This window comes from Dendrobates tinctorius, unplaced genomic scaffold (genome assembly GCF_039654945.1).
Source record: "Dendrobates tinctorius isolate UK_male_01 unplaced genomic scaffold, ASM3965494v1 ptg000062l, whole genome shotgun sequence".
Taxonomy (NCBI): domain Eukaryota; kingdom Metazoa; phylum Chordata; class Amphibia; order Anura; family Dendrobatidae; genus Dendrobates; species Dendrobates tinctorius.
In genome coordinates, this window is record NW_027361730.1 from 10305055 (window position 1) to 10326458 (window position 21404).

Sequence of the window (21404 nt, forward strand, 5' to 3'; positions counted from 1 at the left end):
CCTGGGCGGGATCTTAGCTCACCCAATCCATGCTATTTTGCGCCCCTGATTAGAGGTGCGCAACTGCTGCCTGGAGAATCTTTCTTCCCAGGCTTGCATCCGAGGATGCCTGGGTATGTACGTTATAATGTTTGACAAACGTATGCAAACTGGACCAGGTAGCTGCTTTGCACACCTGTTCCGCTGAAGCCTGGTGTCGCAGTGCCCATGAGGCACCCACTGCTCGAGCCGAGTGTGCCCTGATCCCTGCCGGAACCGGCGTGCCACTGATTTGATATGATTCTTGGACTGTCAGACGAACCCATCTGGCCAAAGTCGCTCTGGACGCAGCGAGTCCCTTCCGCCACCCTTCTGGAATCACGAATAGAGAGTCTGTCTGGCGGAATGGCGCTGTCCTTGTCACATACCTCCTAAGGGCTCTTACCAGATCCAGGGTGTGCAATGCCTTTTCTACCCTATGCACCGGTGCCGGGCAAAACGAGGGTAAGACAATGTCTTCGTTGATATGGAATGCAGAGACAACCTTCGGCAAGAAGGGGGGAGCTGGCCTTAAAACTACTTTATCCTTATAAAAAGTCAGGAACGGCGGTTTACAAGATAAAGCCGCCAGTTCCGAAACCCGCCTAATAGATGTTATCGCTACCAGAAAAACGACCTTCCTGGACAGGTAAGGTAAGGAGACTTCTTGTAACGGTTCGAAGGGAGGCTCCTGAAGGGCCCTGAACACTAAGTTCAGGTCCCATGATTCCATCGGTGCCTTATAGGGGGGTACTAAATGTGCGACCCCTTGCATAAACGTCCTAACCTGCCAGACCGAAGCGACCTTTCGTTGGAAAAGCACCGACAGGGCCGAGACTTGCGTTCTGAGCGAACTCGGAGCCAATCCCGCGTCCAGCCCTGCCTGCAGAAAAGCCAGTACGTTGGGGATCGAAAAAACCAGAGGAGCCACTCCGCGATCCCTACACCAACGGAAAAACACTTCCCAAGTCCGATGATATACCTTCGCCGAGGAAGGCTTTCGGGCACTCACCATCGTGGCCACCACATCGCGCCTGAATCCTGCCTGTGTTAACAGCCAAGATTCAATGGCCACGCCGTCAAACACAGGGCCCCTAAGTTCGGATGGCAGATCGGCCCCTGGGACAGTAAGTCCGGCCGATCTGGGAGACGCCAGGGTACGTCCACCACTAGTTGAACCAGATCTGCATACCAGGCCCGCCGAGGCCAGTCTGGGGCCTGCAGAATTGCTGGAACCTTCTCTCTCCTTATCTTTCTGATGACTCTTGGAAGCAGAGGTAGCGGGGGGAACAAGTACGGGAGCCGAAACTGGCTCCACGGAAGCACCAGAGCGTCTGCTGCGATTGCCGCTGTAGCATTGTCCGACTGAACGCGCACCGGCCGGTTTGTCAGCCAACGCTGAAAATGTTGCAGGGCCAATCGTATTGCCCGTATCTCCAGAATGTTGATCGGGAGAATTACCTCCCGAAAGGACCACCGCCCCTGGGCTGTGTGACTCTGGAAAACTGCTCCCCAACCCTGCAGGCTTGCATCGGTCGTCACCACCAACCACTGTTCCGGGGGAAAGGGTTTCCCCTGAACCAGAGACGAGTCGCGAGTCCACCACTGGAGTGACCGTCGGACCGGTGGAGACAAACTGCACCGATGATTGAGGGAAAGCAGCCTTCGGTCCCATGCTGACAAGAGCGCATGTTGAAGCGGACGGAGATGGAACTGGGCAAACGGGATTGCCTCCATCGCCGCCACCATTCTGCCCAACACACTCATGCCGTACCGGATGGATCTGGAGCCCGGCTGAAGAAGGTTCCGTACCCCCTGTTTGATCCTTTGCGCCTTATCCTGAGGGAGGATCACCAGCCCCTGGGAGGTGTCGAAAACCATGCCTAGAAATACGATTCTCTGGGCCGGAACCAAGGACGACTTGTTCCGATTGATCAGCCAACCTAGGCGGGCCAGGGTATCCAGAGTGATACCGACATTCTCCTGGCACGCCTGAAACGACGGCCCCTTTACCAAAAGGTCGTCCAGGTAGGGTAGTACCGTTATACCCCGAGCATGCAGGATGGCCATAACCACCGCCATTATCTTTGTAAAGACTCTGGGGGCAGTGGCCAGACCGAAGGGCAGAGCAACAAATTGGAAATGTCGCCCTCCGATCGCAAAACGCAGGAACCTCTGGTGTGGAGGAAAAATCGGGATGTGTAGATATGCATCCTGCACATCGATCGAGGCCAGGAATTCCCCTGGATCCATGGCTGAAATGACCGAACGGAGGGATTCCATCCGGAATCGCCTGACCCTGATAAATTTGTTCAGGATCTTTAAATCCAGTACTGGCCTTACTGTCCCGTCCTTTTTGGGGACTGAAAACAGGTTGGAGTAAAAACCTTGCGTCTCTTCGCTTTTCGGCACTGGGACAATGACCCCGTTGCGCTGTAGCGTCATTATAGCCTGCAACAGACCTTCCGCCTGCGATTCTGTTCCGGAAAGCCGGGAACGGAAGAAACGCCGTGGCGGGAGTCCGACAAACTCTATCTTGTACCCGGACGATATCAGTTCTGCCACCCAAGCGTCGTGTGCCACTGCGACCCAAACGTGGCTGAACCTTAGTAGGCGTCCGCCCACTCTGTCGTCCGTAGGTACGAAGTGCCTCGAGTCATTTTGCTGGAGGCTTTTGTGATCTGGCCCCCCTCGCTCTGGGCAAACGGCCTCGGCCTCTACCCAGCGGATTGGCCCTGTAAGAAACTTGCCTTTCCCTAATCTGACCATCATTTGCGGAGGTGGATGCCCTGGCCGAAGTCCACCTCCAGGAGCTACGAAAGGGCCGAAAACGCCTCTGCGTCTGCCTGAATGCCGGCCAACTCTTCTGCTGCGGTAGAAAACTACTCTACCCCCCTGTGGCTTCTGAGATAAGCTTATCAAGCTTTTCACCGAACAACCGATTGCCTTGAAAAGGCAATGAGGTCAAGGATTTTTTAGAGATAGAATCCGCTTTCCATAATCTCAGCCATAATGCTCGCCTTACGGCGATCGCATTTGCTGCTGCCACAGCAGAACACTCGGCCGCATCCAGAGCGGCGCCGACGAGATAATCACTCGCTCCTGATATCTGATTTGTCACCTCCAAGATTTCCGCGGGCAGATCCCTGTCTTGGAGGGCCCTATGCAGAGTGTCTGCCCATGAAACCATGGCCTTAGCCACCCAGGTAGCCGCAAAGGAGGGGGCCAGAGCCGACCCTGCTGCCTCATACACTGAGCGGGCAAGCCCCTCTATGAGGCGATCAGTTGGGTCCTTAATAGAAGAACCGCTGGGTATCGACAATAGCGATCTTGATGCTAAACGTGACACCGGTGGGTCCACTACTGGCGACTCCACCCACCCTTTATGGAGTTCAGGAGGAAACGGATACTTTGCTTGCAGCGCCTTTTGCATTGCAAAGCGCTTATCCGGGTGTTCCCTATGTTTCTGGACTAGCTCCTCGAACTCCGGATGTGTGGCAAACCTTCTATGCGGACGCCTGGTTTTCTTGAAGGAGACCTTGTGACCTGAGGCCGTGGACACATCATCCTCGATCTCTAAAGTCTGGTTGACCGCCTCAATGAGGCTGTCCACCGAGTCCTGGTATCCCAGGATTTCTGGATTCCAGGCTTCCTCCTCCTCCTCCTCGCCCTCGTCCTGATCGCTTCCTGAGCTTGGCGACAGGGAACGAGATGCCCTAAAAATCGCCGCCGACTCCCCAGAGGGCCCGGCCGACGGAGAACGAGCTCTCTTACCATGAGCTTGTCTGGTGCTGGAGCGGCCCCTAACGGACGAAGGGTCCTGAGACATGGACGAGCTGTCTTCCGCTGGCAGACCACCATCCTTGACCCTGCCCGGGCCCCGAAGGGACTCAATTGCCTTCGTAAGGGACATCATAGAATGCGATAAAGACACTGCCCATTCTGGGGGGTCCTGACCCCTGGGCTCTGCAACAATGGGGGGCTCCTGGGCTCGCTCCGACTCACAGGCTTCGCAAAATTTACCCGGCTGCGCCTTAGGCAGCCTGACCCCACAGGAAACGCAAACAGCGTATAGGAAAGAGTGAGCTTTCCCTTTGCCAGACATATTGCAGGGTAGGGTAGGAGGAGGAGGGTAACCCCTTCCTTGACAACCAGTGCGGCACTCGAAACGGGGTTGCACTCACCCACCGGTAACATCCCACCTCTTCCACGGGGTGCTCTGGACGCAGCGAAAACCCTGAGACGTGGACGAGCTGCTTCACGTGCCGTTACTCGCCGGGGGCACTGCGGTGCACTCTGGAGAGAGGCGGCGGGGCTTCCGACCGCACTCCGACGAGGAAATGCGAGGAGGGGGAGGGGGGCGGGAGCCTCCGGTCACTGTGCGCGCCCGCCGCGCTCCCCGGGCCGCCGGAAGTCAGTGGGCGGGGCTTCCGGCCCCCACCGGAAGCGGCGGGCCTCGCGCGGAACTCGCGGCCCTCCCCATACAGCGGGGACCGCGGCCGCCGGCGGAGCTTCAGCCGTACTCCGGCGGGGACCTGCGAGGAGGGGGAGGGGGCGCGCGCTCCCCGGTCACTGCGCGCCCGCCGCGCCCCCGGGCTGCCGGAAGTCAGTGGGCGGGGCTTCCGGCTACCACCGGAAGGGGCGGGCAGGCCTCGCGCGGCCTTGCGGATCTCCCCATACCGCGGGGACCGCGGCCGCCGGCGGGACTTCTGGCCACACTCCGCATGTGGCACTACTCGCACCGGGTTCCACCGGGGAGAGAGTCGGGCTCCATGAGAAAAAGTAACCCCGTCGGGCGGGGGAACAGACAGCCCCGCGGCGCATTCTGGGGGGTCCCGTTCCGGGGGGTGACCCTACAAAAAAAGGTGAGCCTGGCCGCCGGGGGGGCTCTCTTTGGGTGCTCTCAACCCCATCCCTGGGCGGGGAGGGGGAGGCTACTGGGGGTGGATGCTTCGATCCCCTGGCTCACCTGCGCCTCCAACTGCACCCCTGGTGTCACTACCTAGGGGTGGAAGGGGCAACCTGAAATCCCGCGTTGCAGGAGAGGAACAAAACGTGGAGTCCGTTGGGGATCGCCCATCGCTCACACGTGCTCGCCCGTTGTAGTTCATGGGGAAATCGAATCCTCTTATCAGGATGCGTTGCCCCTCTTTACAAAATAAAAAAGAAAAATGGTTGTCTGGGGAAAAGTCCCAGATGTGTCCCTCGGTGCGGGAGAGAAAACACGTGGAGGACTACTCACACGTGGTCGCCCGTTGATGATTTGGGGAGATCGGACCCTCTCTATAGGATCCGTCGCCCCTGTCTTATCTTCAAAGAAAGGAAAAAAAAAAAAAAAACCTAGTCTGGAGCTCCAGACTGCGTGTGCCTCCATCAGACACTAAGCAAAAACTGAGTTACGCCCGGTCTGGGGGCGAGGGTGTATGCGGCGGAGGAGGAGCTAACTCTTTTTTTGTATACTTAGTGTCAGCCTCCAGACGGCAGAAGCACACACCCACAGTCTCTGTGTCCCCCAATGAGACGAAGGAGAAAGAGTGTACAGCTGGGCCAGCAGATCATCCATGCAACTGGCCCGAACTACCAATCATCTGGCAAGCAGGCGATCAGGAGGCAAGGGAGTGCTACGCTCATGAAGCTAGAAGGGGATAATAACACTTTAAGGCTGTGTGCACACGCTGCGGATTAGGTGCGGATTCATCCGCACGGATTTTGTAAAATCCGCAGGTGAAACCGCAGGTCAAAAGACCTGCGGTTTTACCTGCGGATTGCTCTGCGGTTTTGCCCTGCGGTTTTTCATCTCCTCAATGGAGGAGATGGCAAACCGCAGGAGAATCCGCAGAAAGAATTGACATGTCAATTCTTTCTGCGGACTGAAAACCGCAGATAATCCGCGCGGAAAATTCTGCACCGTCTGCACTGCGGTTTTTGATTCCCATAGGGAATCATGGTACTGTACACCGCAGCAGAAACTGCTGCGGGTCCGCAGCGGCCAAAACCGCTGCGGAACCGCAGCAAAATCCGCAGCGTGTGCACACAGCCTAAGCCTTTTTCATGCTAGAAATTGCAGCAGGTTTTTTAATCTTGTGGAAGTGTCAAAAGAACTGACAAGCAGAGGCGTAGGTACAGAAGGTACAGAAGTAAAAGACGCATCCATGAGGAAGCCATAGACCCAGTGACTTTGCCTCGTCTCACGAGAGCACAGGGGGATGATGTCAGGGATAAGCACAGGTTGACATACTATACATGCTAAGAGACTATTTAAGCAGAGGTCTTGCACCATATAAGGATATTCCATCCTAAAAGCGTATGTCAAATCCACAGTATATGACATGACAAAAATATAAACACTTATAGAGATATAAATATCTATATGTCATAATGAACAAAAGAAATCTTAATCAAAATCAATATTTAGTGTGACCAGCTTTCAACGTCAAAACACGATCAAAGCATCAATTCGTCTAGGTACACGTGCACATAGTTTTTCAAGGAACTTGACAGGGAGGTTGTTCCAAACATCTTGGAGAACTAACCACAGATCTTTTGTGGACGTAGACTTGTGCAAATCCTTATTTCTCTTTGCATAATCTCTGACAGATTCAATGCTGAAATCAGGGCTCTGTGGAGGTCATAGCACCATTTCCTGGACTTTGTTCCCCTGATTCAGTTACAATATAACTAATATGCTCACTTTCACAGTGGCTAAGCTCCTGAAAAAGAGTGCACAGTGGCTAAATAGACAGTCTATGGGCCAATACACTGCTTTGTGCACATACTCATGCAGGAGCTCAGTGGTTCTGCATGTTGAATTGAACGCTTCAGAAGAGTGCTTTGAGAGGTTAATTGGGGATTCAGTAATGACCCCCACTGATTTTGATGTGATTTAAAAAGGTTGTCCGGTCTAAAATGAAAAGTCTGCAGTCACTCTGTGTGACTGGAGACTTATAAATCCCCCCAGGGCATGCACTGTGTGCTGCAAGAATTCGCCAGTTTCTGAGCCGGGAAAGGAGGTGATGTATGCGATATGCATACTCCCGGACAGAAGCCGTCTGGTGGGCGCAGCCTCGCTCCACACACAAGTGTATAGTGCAAGGAAGCGCCTACTAGATGGCCACGTCACATGATGGGATGTGGCCTTGCTCTATACAAGTGTATGGCGTGGGGTCATGCCCACTGGACGGGCTCTGGCAAGGTGTATGTACAGTATAACTTATACATACCCTTTGGTCCCAGCTCAGAAACCGTTGCACTGGGAGAATTCATAAGTCTGCAGTCACTCAGATTGACTGCTGACTTATCAATTTAGGAAGGACAACCTCAACACAGTTTTAGACAGTAGGTACAATTTAAATAGAAAATATCAAAATGAGCATGTTGTCCAATCTGCAAGCAACAGTTCTAGAACAAGCGGAGCTAAGCAGATTGACAAAAATGTGGGAGTTAAACCAGAAATCACCTTAATTTAAATTAAATCCTTCTTCACTGTGGCCTATAATGTTTGGTTGAACGTGCCCAGATTGCTAATGGAAATAGAATGAGTCCTATAGCATCGGCTTATATTTTTTGCTCCCAGATAAGGTATCTTAGTTTCAACATGTTACATTTTTTATCTTTCCCAACATCTGCGGGCTTGAGACTCATATACAGATACAGCCTCCACCCTTATGAAATTTCACACATTTGGACAATTTATCTTATCTTTATGGCCTTTTACAAGTATCTGCAAGCTTCATAATTGCAGTAATCTCCTCTAAAGATTAATGTGGAGTGCTAATACAAACCTTATGTCAGAATGGATTGGTCTTTTACATCTGTAGGATACCCCAACACCAGTGTCTCAGAAATATATAAGCAAAATCCATAACAGCCCCTTGTCTGCTCTATCAGTTGGATGCAGAAGGGGTTACACAAATCAGACTAACCTAATCTTTCTGAAGAACTGACTTTGTAAGCACATGTCTCAATTTGTGTGCAACTGGCAGATAAGGGCAATTTTCAGGTTCCAGTGGCTTAGCAGCTCCTGGGATAATGCTCCATTGTCTCATAAAGGGCTTTCTGGGGGACAAACAGTATGGCCAAGAGCACTTTGGGATCTTTCCAAAGCTAGCTGCTATGGAGAAGCACCTATGACAAATTACCAAACCATTTCCAGAAACTCATGCAATAAAACCTTGCCCTTGAGACTTGTCACACAGTAAGGACAAGCAAAACAACCTGCTCAGAATGCAGATGCTGCAAAAGGATTTTGGCATCCATACCATGCTAAAAAGTGTGAATCTACTTTAGTCATAGTGGGCAAGGGGAAAAAACGGCATGTCAGCGATTGGAATTCAATTATTTGCTTTAATCCTTTAAATAAATTGGCTATATGTGGGTGTGGAGTAAAACATAAAAAAAGTTTTCCACCTATCCCTGACAAGAGAAAATACAACTTTTTGTTAAAGCCCTCCTCCCCAACAAAACCAAAGCCCCCCCGTGCATTTACTTACATGCCACCAATAGTAACTGTTGCACAGGTGCGCTCAGGAAAAGCTGGAGTAGTTTCTGTGGCCGCACTAGCAGGTCGGATGTAATCCACATTTACATTCACCTAGAGACAAATGGAAACAGAGGTTTTAATATTTCATACGCATCCAGAAAAACATCAAATAAACTTCCAACCATCAATCAGCCTCATGATCATAGAAAATACACATTGCAATGCCAACGTAACATTCCCCTCATACAGCAATGGATTGCTTCTCGGTTCAGTTATCCAAACCGAAAAAGGCTTTCCATAGAATCTGTATGCACGCTAGTTTTCAAAGTTGCCCCAGGATTACAGGTTACAATCAGGACCTATTCAGCCACTGCGCCCTCAGGGTCTCCTCCCCATGGGAAGGAAGGCGAGAAAACGTCTCACTTAGTTCTAGCGCTTGACGTTCAGATCACACAAATGTAGTCAGCCTGTATATTAAGCTTGTGATGGTGCAGCAATGTGCGGAGCGCTCTAGCCGAGCAGTCCTCCACAGGAACGATAAAGGGTAGAATAATCACAGGCTGGCGCTTGCACTGTAGTGTTCTCGCTCACTCACATCTCTTACACTCATCAAGCCAGGTAAAGGAAAATGACAGCCTTCAAACAGAAGCTAATGCTAGTAGAGCCTCCCAATCTAGTGTGCTTACTGTAAAGACCAGACTCAAAGAGGCTATCCTAAGAAAAAGGCGACAGATGGAAAGGGAATGTGACAGCAGAAAATGACCTATTTTTTTTTTTTAAAATTACAGTTTGTTTTTGAAATTATTCTTATCATTATTAATAATGAGCGAACGTGCTGGGATAAGGTGTTTTCTGCGCAAGCTCGAGTACACGAGCATCTTTCAGCGTGCTAGAATAATATGTTCACGTCTCCGCGGCTCCATGTCTCACAGCTGGTCGACAGCCACAACACATGCAGGGATAGTCTGTTAGGATGTCAAACAACTGCAAGACATGCAGCCACGGAGACTTGAACATATTATTCGAGCACGCCGAAGACACTAGTACACCCGAGCATGCTCAGATAACACCTTATCCCAACGTTCTCTCATTACTAAGCATTACCCTCTCCTCCTAGTGTATCCTCACCTATCCCTGTAGACTGTGAGCCCTCACGGGCAGAGTCCTCTCCGTCTGTACTTGTGTGTCCCTTGTCTTGCACATGTTTACTATACTTGTCTATATTTCCCTTTTCACATGTAAAGCGCCATGGAATAAATGGCGCTATATAAATGTATAATAATCTAAATAAAAAATATCTTGCCATTTTCAAACTGGCAACAATGCCTTATACCAGACCCCTATTTCCTGGTCTGCACAAAATAGTTATTAGCTGTGTTATTTTGACAGACTAGATTACACTGAAAATGTATTATCTCTATACAAAGAAGAAAATATACTATTCACAAAAAGTCATGTTACAGCTTTCCTTCGCCCCCTCTCTTCACAGCAACTTTTGCCCAGATTAGGGTATGCCCAGTTCCTTTTTCTTAATAAATGGACTTTGGTACCCAAACATTGCCAGTTTATGTGAAGAATAGGAAGACGTCTAGTGTCCAGTATGTAAAAGGCAAGATTTCTCGATTTATAAAAATATTGCAAAAATGGATTTAACATAAAAACTTGATCTGAAAATATCATTTTCTGATGACATTCCTTTTAAAGAAGCAAGCTTCTTCCAAGGACTTCCAACATACACAGATACATTTCAGAATTAAAACAATGAAACTCTGTATTGTCAACGGAAAGGGAACCACTCACTACTTTCATGCAGCACAAACCACAGGCAGCATGAATCAGAGCCTGGTTGAGCAGAAATTCAGAGAAAACTTAGTGATCATTGGGAGAAATGGGACTAGCCAGCTTTTCCCGGCCCCAGGTGATTGACAGGTGTCCCCCTGTATGGGCAAATATTGGAGAGACCTGTCAATCAACCGAAGCAGTGGGTTGGAGAAGGAAATGCCAGCAGGAGACGTGCCGGATTTGTTACGTCTCTCACTATGATCCCCAGACGGTTATTTAAACTATGTTTTCTCCGAAATTATGACGTCAGAAGAAACATTAGATTGAGGGGCTCATTGATTCCATACAAGAACCAAATTTGATCTATCGGATTTTGCTAGTCTTTTACACCTTGCTTACACAACAGGTTCTAACTAAACTAAAACCATATACAGGCATTTTTCTCAACTGCTGCTCTGCTCTTGCAGGGATGTGCCCACATGGGCGATGTAATCATACAGTAAAACATTAGCCTACACTCCACTGGTCCCCAACCTTTCTTACCTTGAGAGCTACAATACAGCTCTGATAGAGGGTCACAAGCCGTATCCAGAACCCTCCCCCAAAGTAGTGACATCCAGGTCCTGCTTCCCCTCCATGCCCCAATAGTAGTGACACACTCAGAGCCACATTATCGATAGAAGAGCCAAAGATTCTCCACAGGTATCACACCATGGCAGTATACCAAGATCCAGGGATTAATAGGTTATCGCATATGGACAGCGTCAAGCACATTATCTAACTGGCAGTTTCCTCCTAATCTAATCTAGAGATGTTATACGTCTACATACCTACACATCACTATACAACTACACTATATATTTTTGTATAAGATGGGGTGGACAGACACATTCTGCACAGGAACCAGCCTGGTCGCTGTCCAAACCGGAATCCCGACTATAGCTTCATCATTATTAGGACTCATTCACACAAGCATATTTTTGGTCTGAGTGCTATCCTTTAAAAAAAAATATGGACAGCACTAGGACCAATGTTATTCAATGGGGCAGGGCAGACGAGCTTCTTTTTTTTTCAGTGAACCAATCTGCATGTGGAAAAAAATTGCAGCATGCAGTAGTTTCTTCTCTGTGTGAGATGAGACTTGCTCATTCAACTCTATGGGTGCACAAGAAAATAAAAAAATACATGCCAAATGAAGGCACAGTATAACATTTATTTTTTAAGGATACATTACAATTCTGTAAAATAAGAAATTGTAAATGGCCCTGTAAATACATATTATATCCACTATGTAAACTAGGGGCAGGTCAGTGATGGATCAGTGACCTGTCAGAAGCCATCAGTATGAATATCTGTCACACCTGCACCAACCTGCTAACAATGCGTTATCCTAAGGCCTCATTCAGACGCAGGATATTTCACAGATGCAAAAAAATGTTGTCAGTGTGTCATCGGTATTTTTTACTTATGGAAAATAAACTACAAAGCTTCCTCTATCCTTTGCAATGGTAAATATGAACATGTTCTTCACAGACCCATACACACTCTTCATCCATAATACGAAATGTGAACAGTCCCTTAGACTGTAATGCGTACGTGTTCTATCCATGAAAACACAGATGGAACATGAATGTGCAACATGGACGTCTGAATGAGGCCTAATGAGAAGTCCTCCATATAAATGTAGTGGAACATCTCTAATCAAAGTACAGAAAATCAACTACGTACACACTGATCATGTCACAATAAAAGAGCCAAACCCAGAACTAAGAAAAACAACAATACATAAAACACGCGCTCTTCTCACACCTGTGTTTGAGTTTTATTTTTCTGTTGTGCGATAAGAACAAAAATGAAACTGATGTAGAAAATGGATCCATTACATGCAGGATGCAAGCAGAAGCAGAATTCATTATAATGGGGAGAGACTAGTTGTGTGTCTGTCAGATGCTGCACATTTTTCTAACAAAAAAAAGATATAACGGAAACCAGACAGCCCCTATTACAGTTTACAGGCTCCTCATGCTTCGGTGTCACATCCATTTTCTTCCTAAGTTCAATTTGTGGAGGGTAACAAAACATTAAAAAAATAAAAATGCAGGTGAGTAGCTCTACAACTCTGGGGCTTCATATGATAATTCCCCGAATCTGTAAGATGTATGTGCAATAGCTTCCCCAACATGGTACACTAATATACAGCAATATAACCAGCACTGTACTGAGGGTGAGGTGGGAAACCTAAAGGCAACCAATGTGCATGGCATTTATTCAGTTTTCTAAAATATATTTAAAAAAAAACAACAAGGGAATATTGACTGAAAATCAGCTTACATGGAGTATCAAAGAAAGGGACGTAATAGGTCATCATACCTCATTACTTTGGGCAATTAATTCTCTGTACGCCTGCACATACATCCCAGAGCACCTATTAAAATGTGCATAATTGGCGCAAGACACTAAACCTGATATTCACGCAGCAATGGGTTATTGACCCTCCTTGCCGCTTTATAAAGAGTAAGCTCTAAATGTCACAGCAGTGTGTTACTAGCAAGGCCATGTTAGCGGAATTAGCAACATGTCTAGTAAACACATAACCACAGACACTGGAAATGTATCTTAAAGCACCATTCTGGCTTTTCTTTCTAATGCCAGAGTGGCATCACTAATGTCTGTTCCCTGCCAATAGGAATTATATTTGCCGTATTCTGCTCTTCCCAGCACCGCTCTGATCCCACGCCTTGTGACTGCAGCTCACGCCTGGCAGGAAGTCACAACTAATGGTCCCAGCTATCGATGCAAAGGTACCGTCACACTTAGCGATGCACCAGCGATCCCGACCAGCGATATGACGCGGTCAGGATCGCTGGTGCATCGCTAAGTGGTCGCTAGTGAGCTGCCAAACAGGCAGATCTCACCAGCGACATCGCAGGGGTCGGGGGTCGCTACTTACCTGTCACACCAGGCGATCCTGTGCCCTCCCGCCCGCATCAACGCGTCGCTCGTTGGCGCCACAGGAAGCCCAGCAGGAAGCTGACAACGAGAAACAGTCCAGGACGTTCTCGCGCGATCAGCGATAATCAGCGGGGGAGCGGTCAGAGGTAAGTATCACACATAGCGATATCGCTAGCAATATCTCCGCTGAGCCCCAAAAACCTGTGACGTTATAGCGATATTGCTGGCGATATCGCTTAGTGTTACAGGCCCATAAGTCTAAACACACTCGTTCTTGGCTCTCATAGCATAATATGGAGAAGTGACTTCTGGTCCACCCTGCAAACACAGGAGCGATCCAGGAGGTCACAACCTGCAGAAGATGACAAGAGCAGCGAGGAGAACAAATGAAAACGCTACCTGGTAAGTATCTTACTACGGACAGGGAACGTGCATTAGTAATACCACTCCAGTGGTGAAATCAAACATGCAGACAGGTGCTTGACATTATTGCAAGGCCTACTGTCGACTGCATATGCTAAAGTAAACCAGTGTCCTATGACCTATGAACGTGACCTATGGTCTGTATCAACTTTAAGATTACAAAAATATACACATAGACAGTAACCATGCCTACTAAGGAAACTTTCAAAAGGAACCTGAAGACCTAACTCTTCAAACAAGCCTACAACCTGCAGTAACCCTCATTCCACCAAACCGCTGCATGACCAGCTCTACCCTCACTGTATCCTCACAGCGGGGTTCTCTCTCTCCTGTAACAGTCGGTGACTCGTTTTGTTCAAGATTATTGTACTGATTTTTTGTTATGTATTCCCTTCCCCTCTAAACATGTAAAGCACCATGGAATAAATGGTGCTACAATAATAATTATTAATAATGTAAACATATAGAGCTACATGTTGAATATAGAACCTAATTTTTTCTTATCAAGAGTATTTTTTTTCTTATGAAGAGTATTTGACATTTTTATGGGTGAAATAGAAAAAGGCTGCATTTTTCCTTTAAGCATGAGAAATGAGGAATTCTCTCTGAAGAACATGCCCCACTAATTGTAAGTCAATAAATGGCACGGAAACATTATGCTGCACAAGTTAAGATCAAACTTCCAGTTTAACCCGCTTACCTTATTCAGAAAATTACATAATAAAATGAAGAAGCGAGCACCGAGGTTACAGCTGGGAGCAAAAGGACAACGAAGAAGAAGCAAAAATAAACGTATCATCAAAGAAGGTGAGCCAGTTCATCCTTATCTAATAGAGAAACAAAACATTTCCAGCACTTCTAAGCTTCTGGTAGAAACATCTTGTCTTAATATTTTCGGAAATGCTCATCTTCTAAAAAGGACAGCTCAAGTACACAAAGTGCCAAAGGGTAGGAGGCAGAGTGAAAAATGCATTAGGAGAAATGTGCCCAAGGGCAACTCCACAAAAGGAAAGCGTGATTATAACATTTTTACATTTAATACACAGAGCATCCTCTTACTTTACCAAGCCTCTGGTCACAACTGTCCATTTCTAGTTCATTCCTCCTCCCTGTAGCCAGTTAAACATATGTACACACACACAAAATGGATACAAGGACGGGTAGAAATGTCCACAGAGATGGTAGGCCAAATGGTTGTTAAAGTATAAAAAGAGAAAAAGTTGAAAAATCGCTTCATCATTTTGGATAGAGGAAAAAGAAAGTGATGACTTTCTTTATACTGAACAGCATATCAATACTTATGACAGGTACTTATCAATCACACCTGGCAGGACTGGTGTACGGGCAGTGGAAAGTCTTGCCTGCTACCCGAGTGTACCGAAACACTTAAATGTACTGTCAGCAGGATTTTGCTATGAAATCTAAGCGCTTCCTGATGTAGGAGCAGAGACCGCGATTCCAGTGATGTTTCACTTACTGGGTTGTGTTTTGCTGTTTCAATGCAATCAGTGTTTTATCAGCAAGAGATTATCACTACAGGACAACTGGCTTCCTAATCCAACCAGGCCCCCAACACTGACTATCATCTCTCTGTCACCATACAATGTACACAGAAAGCTGTGGGTTCGGCAGGGTTATGAGCTCTTCTACATCTGTAGCAGGGAAAATTGTGACTATAACTGCTGAACCCAGTATAATAAATGTTACGTTGGTAGAATCAGGGGCTCTGTCACTACCTCATGCTGCTGCCAAATTAAATAACAAAAACTTGCTGACAGATTCCCTTTAAGAACTGGAGTACAAAATCCACCAAAAGAATTGTAAAATCAAAGAAAGCTTTATTTATCTCATATACAAGAGATACCAAAACAACATTAAGACAATATCATATCATTATAGAGTGATTTGTACAAATTGGAGTAATTTGTACCCTTCTTCAGTGCAGCAAAAAGAGTGCAGCAGCGCACAGCAAACCAATGGGATAATTCTTAATCAAATTACAATTTAAAATAAAGTGACAATGCTATCAGTAATATTGTGTAGTGCAACCTACATATAAAAAGGAACTGGACACCAGTGCAGTCAAACTATGAGGCCCCACAAAACATTAGTCATCTTAGCATAGTAGCCATAGTGACCCCATATTAACAGCACAGATGATCACAGTATTCAAAGTACCTTACCCATGGATGCTCCGCACGCCACACAGCTCGTGTATATGACTCGCGTATAAGCAGAGAGGGGGACTTTAAGCCAAAAAAAATGGGCTGAAAATCGCAGCTTATATGCGAGTATATACGGTAAGTGCACCTTCCTACCTGATGGTTTTCTGTCTCAATCCTCTCCTCTTTCATTGACAGCTCTACTATGGAGGGTCAAAGAAGGGCAGAGATAGATAAAAAAAAACAAGCAGGTGGGAAGGTGCACCTAAATGTTGGCCCCACCATGGTGCATCGAGCGCCTGCACTTGGTTGGAAGGAACAGTCAATCTGTGCTGACAGAATCCCTTTAAGAAGGATGCTATATCTCAAAAATGATGAGGAGCAATAACGGAACAAAAGCAATGATACGTTCAGTTGGACAACATTGATAAATTCAAGAGAGCAGCATTTACTTCATTTGTATTTATGGCAAACAACAGGGTCTTTTAAAGTCAAGGAAGGTAGGAAAAAACACTAAAACATATATTAAATTGTACTTTTTCTTCTGCCCTGGAAATTAGTATTTTTGGGGGGCTAGAAAATAGTGTATATAAATACACGACATGTGGATGAAAGACATCACCTGGATAAGGTTTATGGAAATATCGGACAGCCTAAGGGTATGTGCACACGCTGCGGATTCTGCTGCGTTTCCGCAGCGTTTTTGGCTCTGCAGAAACGCAGCAGATTTTGCTGCGTTGTACAGTACCTTTATTTCCTATGGAAATAAAAAAAAAGCTGTGCACATGCTGCGGATTTTTCCGCACGGTTTTGCTGCGGTTTACAATCCGCAGCATGTCAATTGTTTGGTGCAGAAACGCTGCGGTTTTACACCTCATCCATTATGAGTTGTAAAACCGCAGGGCAAAACCGCGGAAAAAACGCAGATAATCCGCAGATAAACCGCAGAAAAACCACAGCACTTTGTCCTGCGGATTTCCTGCGGTTTTCTCTACAAAATCCGCAGAGACTAAAAACTACATGTGCACATAGCCTTACAATAGTTTAGTAAATTCACACACACACACACCTTTAGAGTACATTCTTAATTCATCTTCCCCTTATTTTTTTTCCCCATGGGCTTACCCTGACCAACTAGGAATAAGGCAACAAGGCAGGCTCAGAGGAGGGATCGAGCTGGAAACGCATTGCTGATTATATGCATTGGTGAGTTTCCAAGGTCAATCAGTCATAGTCACTGTGAATTAAATCACTACTGGTGGTAAAACTCCCTTGAGGAGTCTTGTCCAGAGGACGGCTACAGAATGAGGAAGTGTGTCACTATATAGAACACACAATGTCACTCGAAAGCAGTAATCTCACTGGAGGTACCAACATTTACATCCCGGCAGGAGAGACATGGACCTGGAAAAGACTGGCCCGTGACTGCTGTACATTTTACAAGATTGAGTGATGACAAATACAAAGGGTGAATGCTGCTCATGGAAAACTGCATAAAGAAGGATTAAACTTCCATTGCTCTTTGAAACATCATCAGCCAAATAATTACCATCCTAGCCAAAGAAAATATGGTACAAAATACTGTCATTTCCCTCAAGTAATACTGCCTACACATTATATATTTATTCCACCAGCCGACATTCATTACTACTGGAAAATTAAAAATGGACATTAGAGTTCCATTCAGGAGGTTTTAGGGTATGTGCACACGGTCAGTAAATGCTGCGGGTTGTACGTTGTGTACTTGTGCAGCGTCCAACCCCGCAGCGTCCAGATGTTACAGCATAGTGGATGGGAGTTCAAGAAATCCACTATGCGTGCACAGACGCCCGCGGATCAACCGCAGAGACGGACATGTGGTGTGACGCTCCAGACCGCAGCATGTCTATTTATCTTACAGAGACAGGAGTCGACGCAAGATACATTTCACCCATACAATGTATTGTCTCCGTTCAATAAAAAGTAGTGCTTTGGACGCAGCGGACATGTTCCTGAACGTGTGCATATAATCTTAAAGGGTTATCTGCTACTGGACAGATGCTTGGCAGTCTGTCACACACAAACATCTAATTATACTGCTAGTACAATCATATAGGGGACTTAGCCCCTATACAAAGAATGCCTGTAGTATAGATTTCACTGCTTTGGCTGTCCAGGAAAAGAAAAAACTACTTCATTTAATCTGAAAATCAACGCTCTCAGTGACCAAGTGCTCTGTGAAGCATTCCGCCTCCTCCCCGAACTAGCACGGAGCAATCTGAGCATAGCTTGACTTACAGCACTCGCTTGTCAAGAGTGAGCGCTGCATTAAAAAGGCTCTTCCACTTTCAGAAAAGTTGACCTCAAAATGCTCTAAAACACTCAAGAATCCAGCAGCATCTCCATCTGCTGTTCTGGTCCATGTGTTATGGCTGCAGAGCGGACAACACAACAACAGCTTACAACGGCGTTGTAGTTAAAACAATGAGCTCAGCGGCTGCACCAAGGTAGACCGCACGAGCGGGTGAGTTCAGTGATTGGCTGCAGTGATGATGCATGTAGTCGACATGATGTCATTGTGCACACAAAACAGATTCCGTTCCCCCTACTGAACCTGCTGTTTGTTATCTTAGGTATTTTACACTATTTTCCTACATGTGGAAAACCCTTTTAGAAATGATACTCCTGGAGCCCAGCTCACAGTGTTAGGGAATGTGCGTTCCCCTCGCTCTCCACACTGTCGAAGCCACTACATTGATACACCCGTCAGCATTGCGGCAGCCGCTACAGTCACACATGCACTAACACTGTGCGCTGGACTCCAGGAGCGCATGTGCATTTAGTGTGGCAAGTGAGCATTGCCAATCAAGCACCATGCCAATTCAGGCGGTGCACCACGAAGCCCAGATTAACATAATAAATAAAACATTTGACTTGAGTTTTCATTGGCTGTAAGCCAAAATCATCAACATTAGCAGAAATAAACACGTAAAATAGATCACTCGGTAATGACTCTATAATATACGAGTTTCACTTTTTGTATTGAAGAGCTGAAATAAATTAACTTTTTCATGATATTCTAATTTTGTGAGAAGCACTTGTACTGTAGAAAACTGTGCGACTTCTGGCTTCACTACATCAAGTAAACCCTTCTCACAGGAGGCACACACATTGTTGTATGTGTGCTACGGTACTAGTCTTTCATTGACAGCACATTGAAAATTCTGTGTGGCTGTGCACAGGTCTTTTTTATTTTTTATTTGCTGACAAAAATAAACACCTTTTTTTCTCCGATTTACATACCAAACTCCCCTATGTAATCAAATGAGGCCTCCCCCCCAAAAAAAGAGCCATTTCAATCGGTGTTGCCCCCAGGTTCTGTCCGTTTTTTACTCACTAGTTGCTGGGAGAAGCTTGGGGAACCCCTATCTTTTTGCATATAAGAAAAAGAGATGATGGATGGTAAAAAGAGATTCATCACCCAAAATGGATGAAAATCTTAAAAAAAAAAAAAAAGCAAACATATAAATTCATAAATTACTTTTTCCATAAAAAGCTAATAAAACTCATGAGATGGCCAATAGTGTAATATATATGAAAAGCCAAGTAACGTAAGATGTACATTAATAGCGGAGTGCTTTTAGACTGGTTCGCAGTTACAACATGTTCATACAAAATCAATGAGTCCAGAACCACACTCACCTTCTTAGGACTAGAATGAGCGAGCATTCCTAGCCGACTGGTAATCTGTATACTGGGGAAGCAATATCTGCATCTTTCATGACATTGACTAACACATGGATTCTCACAATGTTTAGCATTCGATAAGAATGCCCTCGATTTTTCATTGCATTGCATAACTGCTTTTGGACAAAAAATAATGAAAATAGGGCAAAATTAGGGCTAAAGGGACTCTGTCAGTACAGAATGACTATTCAAACCACGTACCAGGCGCTCAGTACATCATGATGTAGCCAAACATTTAACTACACCTTCTCACCTGCGTGATGTCCATCTATTTCCGTCAATCAAAGAGTAGAGTGGAGATTGAGGGACAACAAGCAGGTGGGAAGGTGTACTTAAATAATTGGCCCCGCCATGATGCATCGGGTGCCAGTCGTTCTGTGCTGACACAGTCCCTTTAAGTCCTCAGGACTAGCTGACAAGTGGTATCTAGGCTGCTATAGTGCTGAAGTGGTTTGACTAAACACATATTGGTATGAAAAAGAAAGCAGGGATGGCACATGATAACAGTCTACATGAAAATAGAAATACATCTCCTCAACAGGGGGGACGGAGCAATTCTGAATAGTTTCAACATCTATCACCTTCGTATTATCAAGCATCATAAAACACAGTCAAGTAATAGAAGCACTTTTACCCGGTTTCAGAATGACAATATAACATTACATCCAGCTGCCAAAGGCTTTCAAGCATAGCAGCAGTGTTTAGGCTATAGAAAGCTGAAATCCTCTTCGCCTCCACACATAATAGTCGTGTCTGGATACTAAGATATTTGGACAGCAGGTACATTTCATTGTTTACACTGCCATCTTCTGCACTGCACGCAGCGAGAGGATGCCACCGACACCGGACAGCTCACCTGCTACTGCACGAACACTGTTCCAGGAGAAGCTTCCATTTGTACAAATTGATATGTAGGTTTCTTTGATCTCTCACTTTGCTCTCTATAAACGTGTTAATGAAGCTGGCTCCCTAACAGGAGGTATCATTTTCAAGCAAAATAATGTGGATTTTACAATATCCAAGACTGTGCTTGTTTCTTCTCAATCCAAGACATTTTGCAGATAGCAGGACAGAAAAAAAGATGATATTATCTTGAACTTTAACATCACATGACATAATCCTGGCGTTTAATATCTTAGCACATTGCTGATAGCAATGACAGGAACAACACAATATAACCTATTAAGAATCTGACGTGTTACTTGTTCTGACACTCGCCAACGAATGGTCACACTCAGTTGTCAACGCATTCCCAAATTTCCAGAATTGGAAAGGAACACCAGAATGTGCAGCTCTAACACAATGCTCCAGAATCATCATCTAAGTCCTGTCATGTCCTAAGAACATGACATCAATGCTTAGCCTCCTCGCTCTGGCACTTTTTATGTGCGGACTGGTTGGGGAGCACATACGTGAGTTATTTTCATGCAGGTGGCCCCTAAGCTGCTTCACAGTTAGGTTACGTGCCCACGAGCAGAAATGGTAGTGTTCTGGACGCAGAGTATTGTCACTGTATCCAAAACACTGCATTGTACAGTACAAGCATAGTGGATGGGATAAATTGAAATCCTATGCCCACTGCTCTTTTCCACTATGTAAGATCACCTGCAATGCAGGTTTCTGAGCTGCAGCATGTCAATTCATGCGGGAACGCTCAGTATTCTGTGCAGACTTTCCATGTGAACATAAAAACCCTCTAAAAATAATGTACTTTAATATACTTGGTTAAAAAAAACACCACTACATGCGTGATGTGGAAAATCAATGCTGACCCAATTGGGGACCACCGTATTGAACAAATACCATTATAGTGCTTTTTGATAATACCAAATTTAAACTTATAAATCCCTGCTCTTAGTTGC

General features: G+C 46.1%; 1 protein-coding gene across 2 annotated transcripts in view; it reads right to left on the reverse strand.

Annotated features, from left to right (window-relative positions):
* Window positions 1-21404, reverse strand: part of SND1 (staphylococcal nuclease and tudor domain containing 1) — a 956786-nt gene that overhangs the window by 600751 nt on the left and 334631 nt on the right. For both annotated transcript variants that reach the window (XM_073579241.1, XM_073579240.1), the window contains exon 12: window positions 8508-8608. In XM_073579241.1, coding sequence (XP_073435342.1) covers window positions 8508-8608 — 101 coding nt within the window. The remainder of the gene's footprint in view (window positions 1-8507; window positions 8609-21404) is intronic.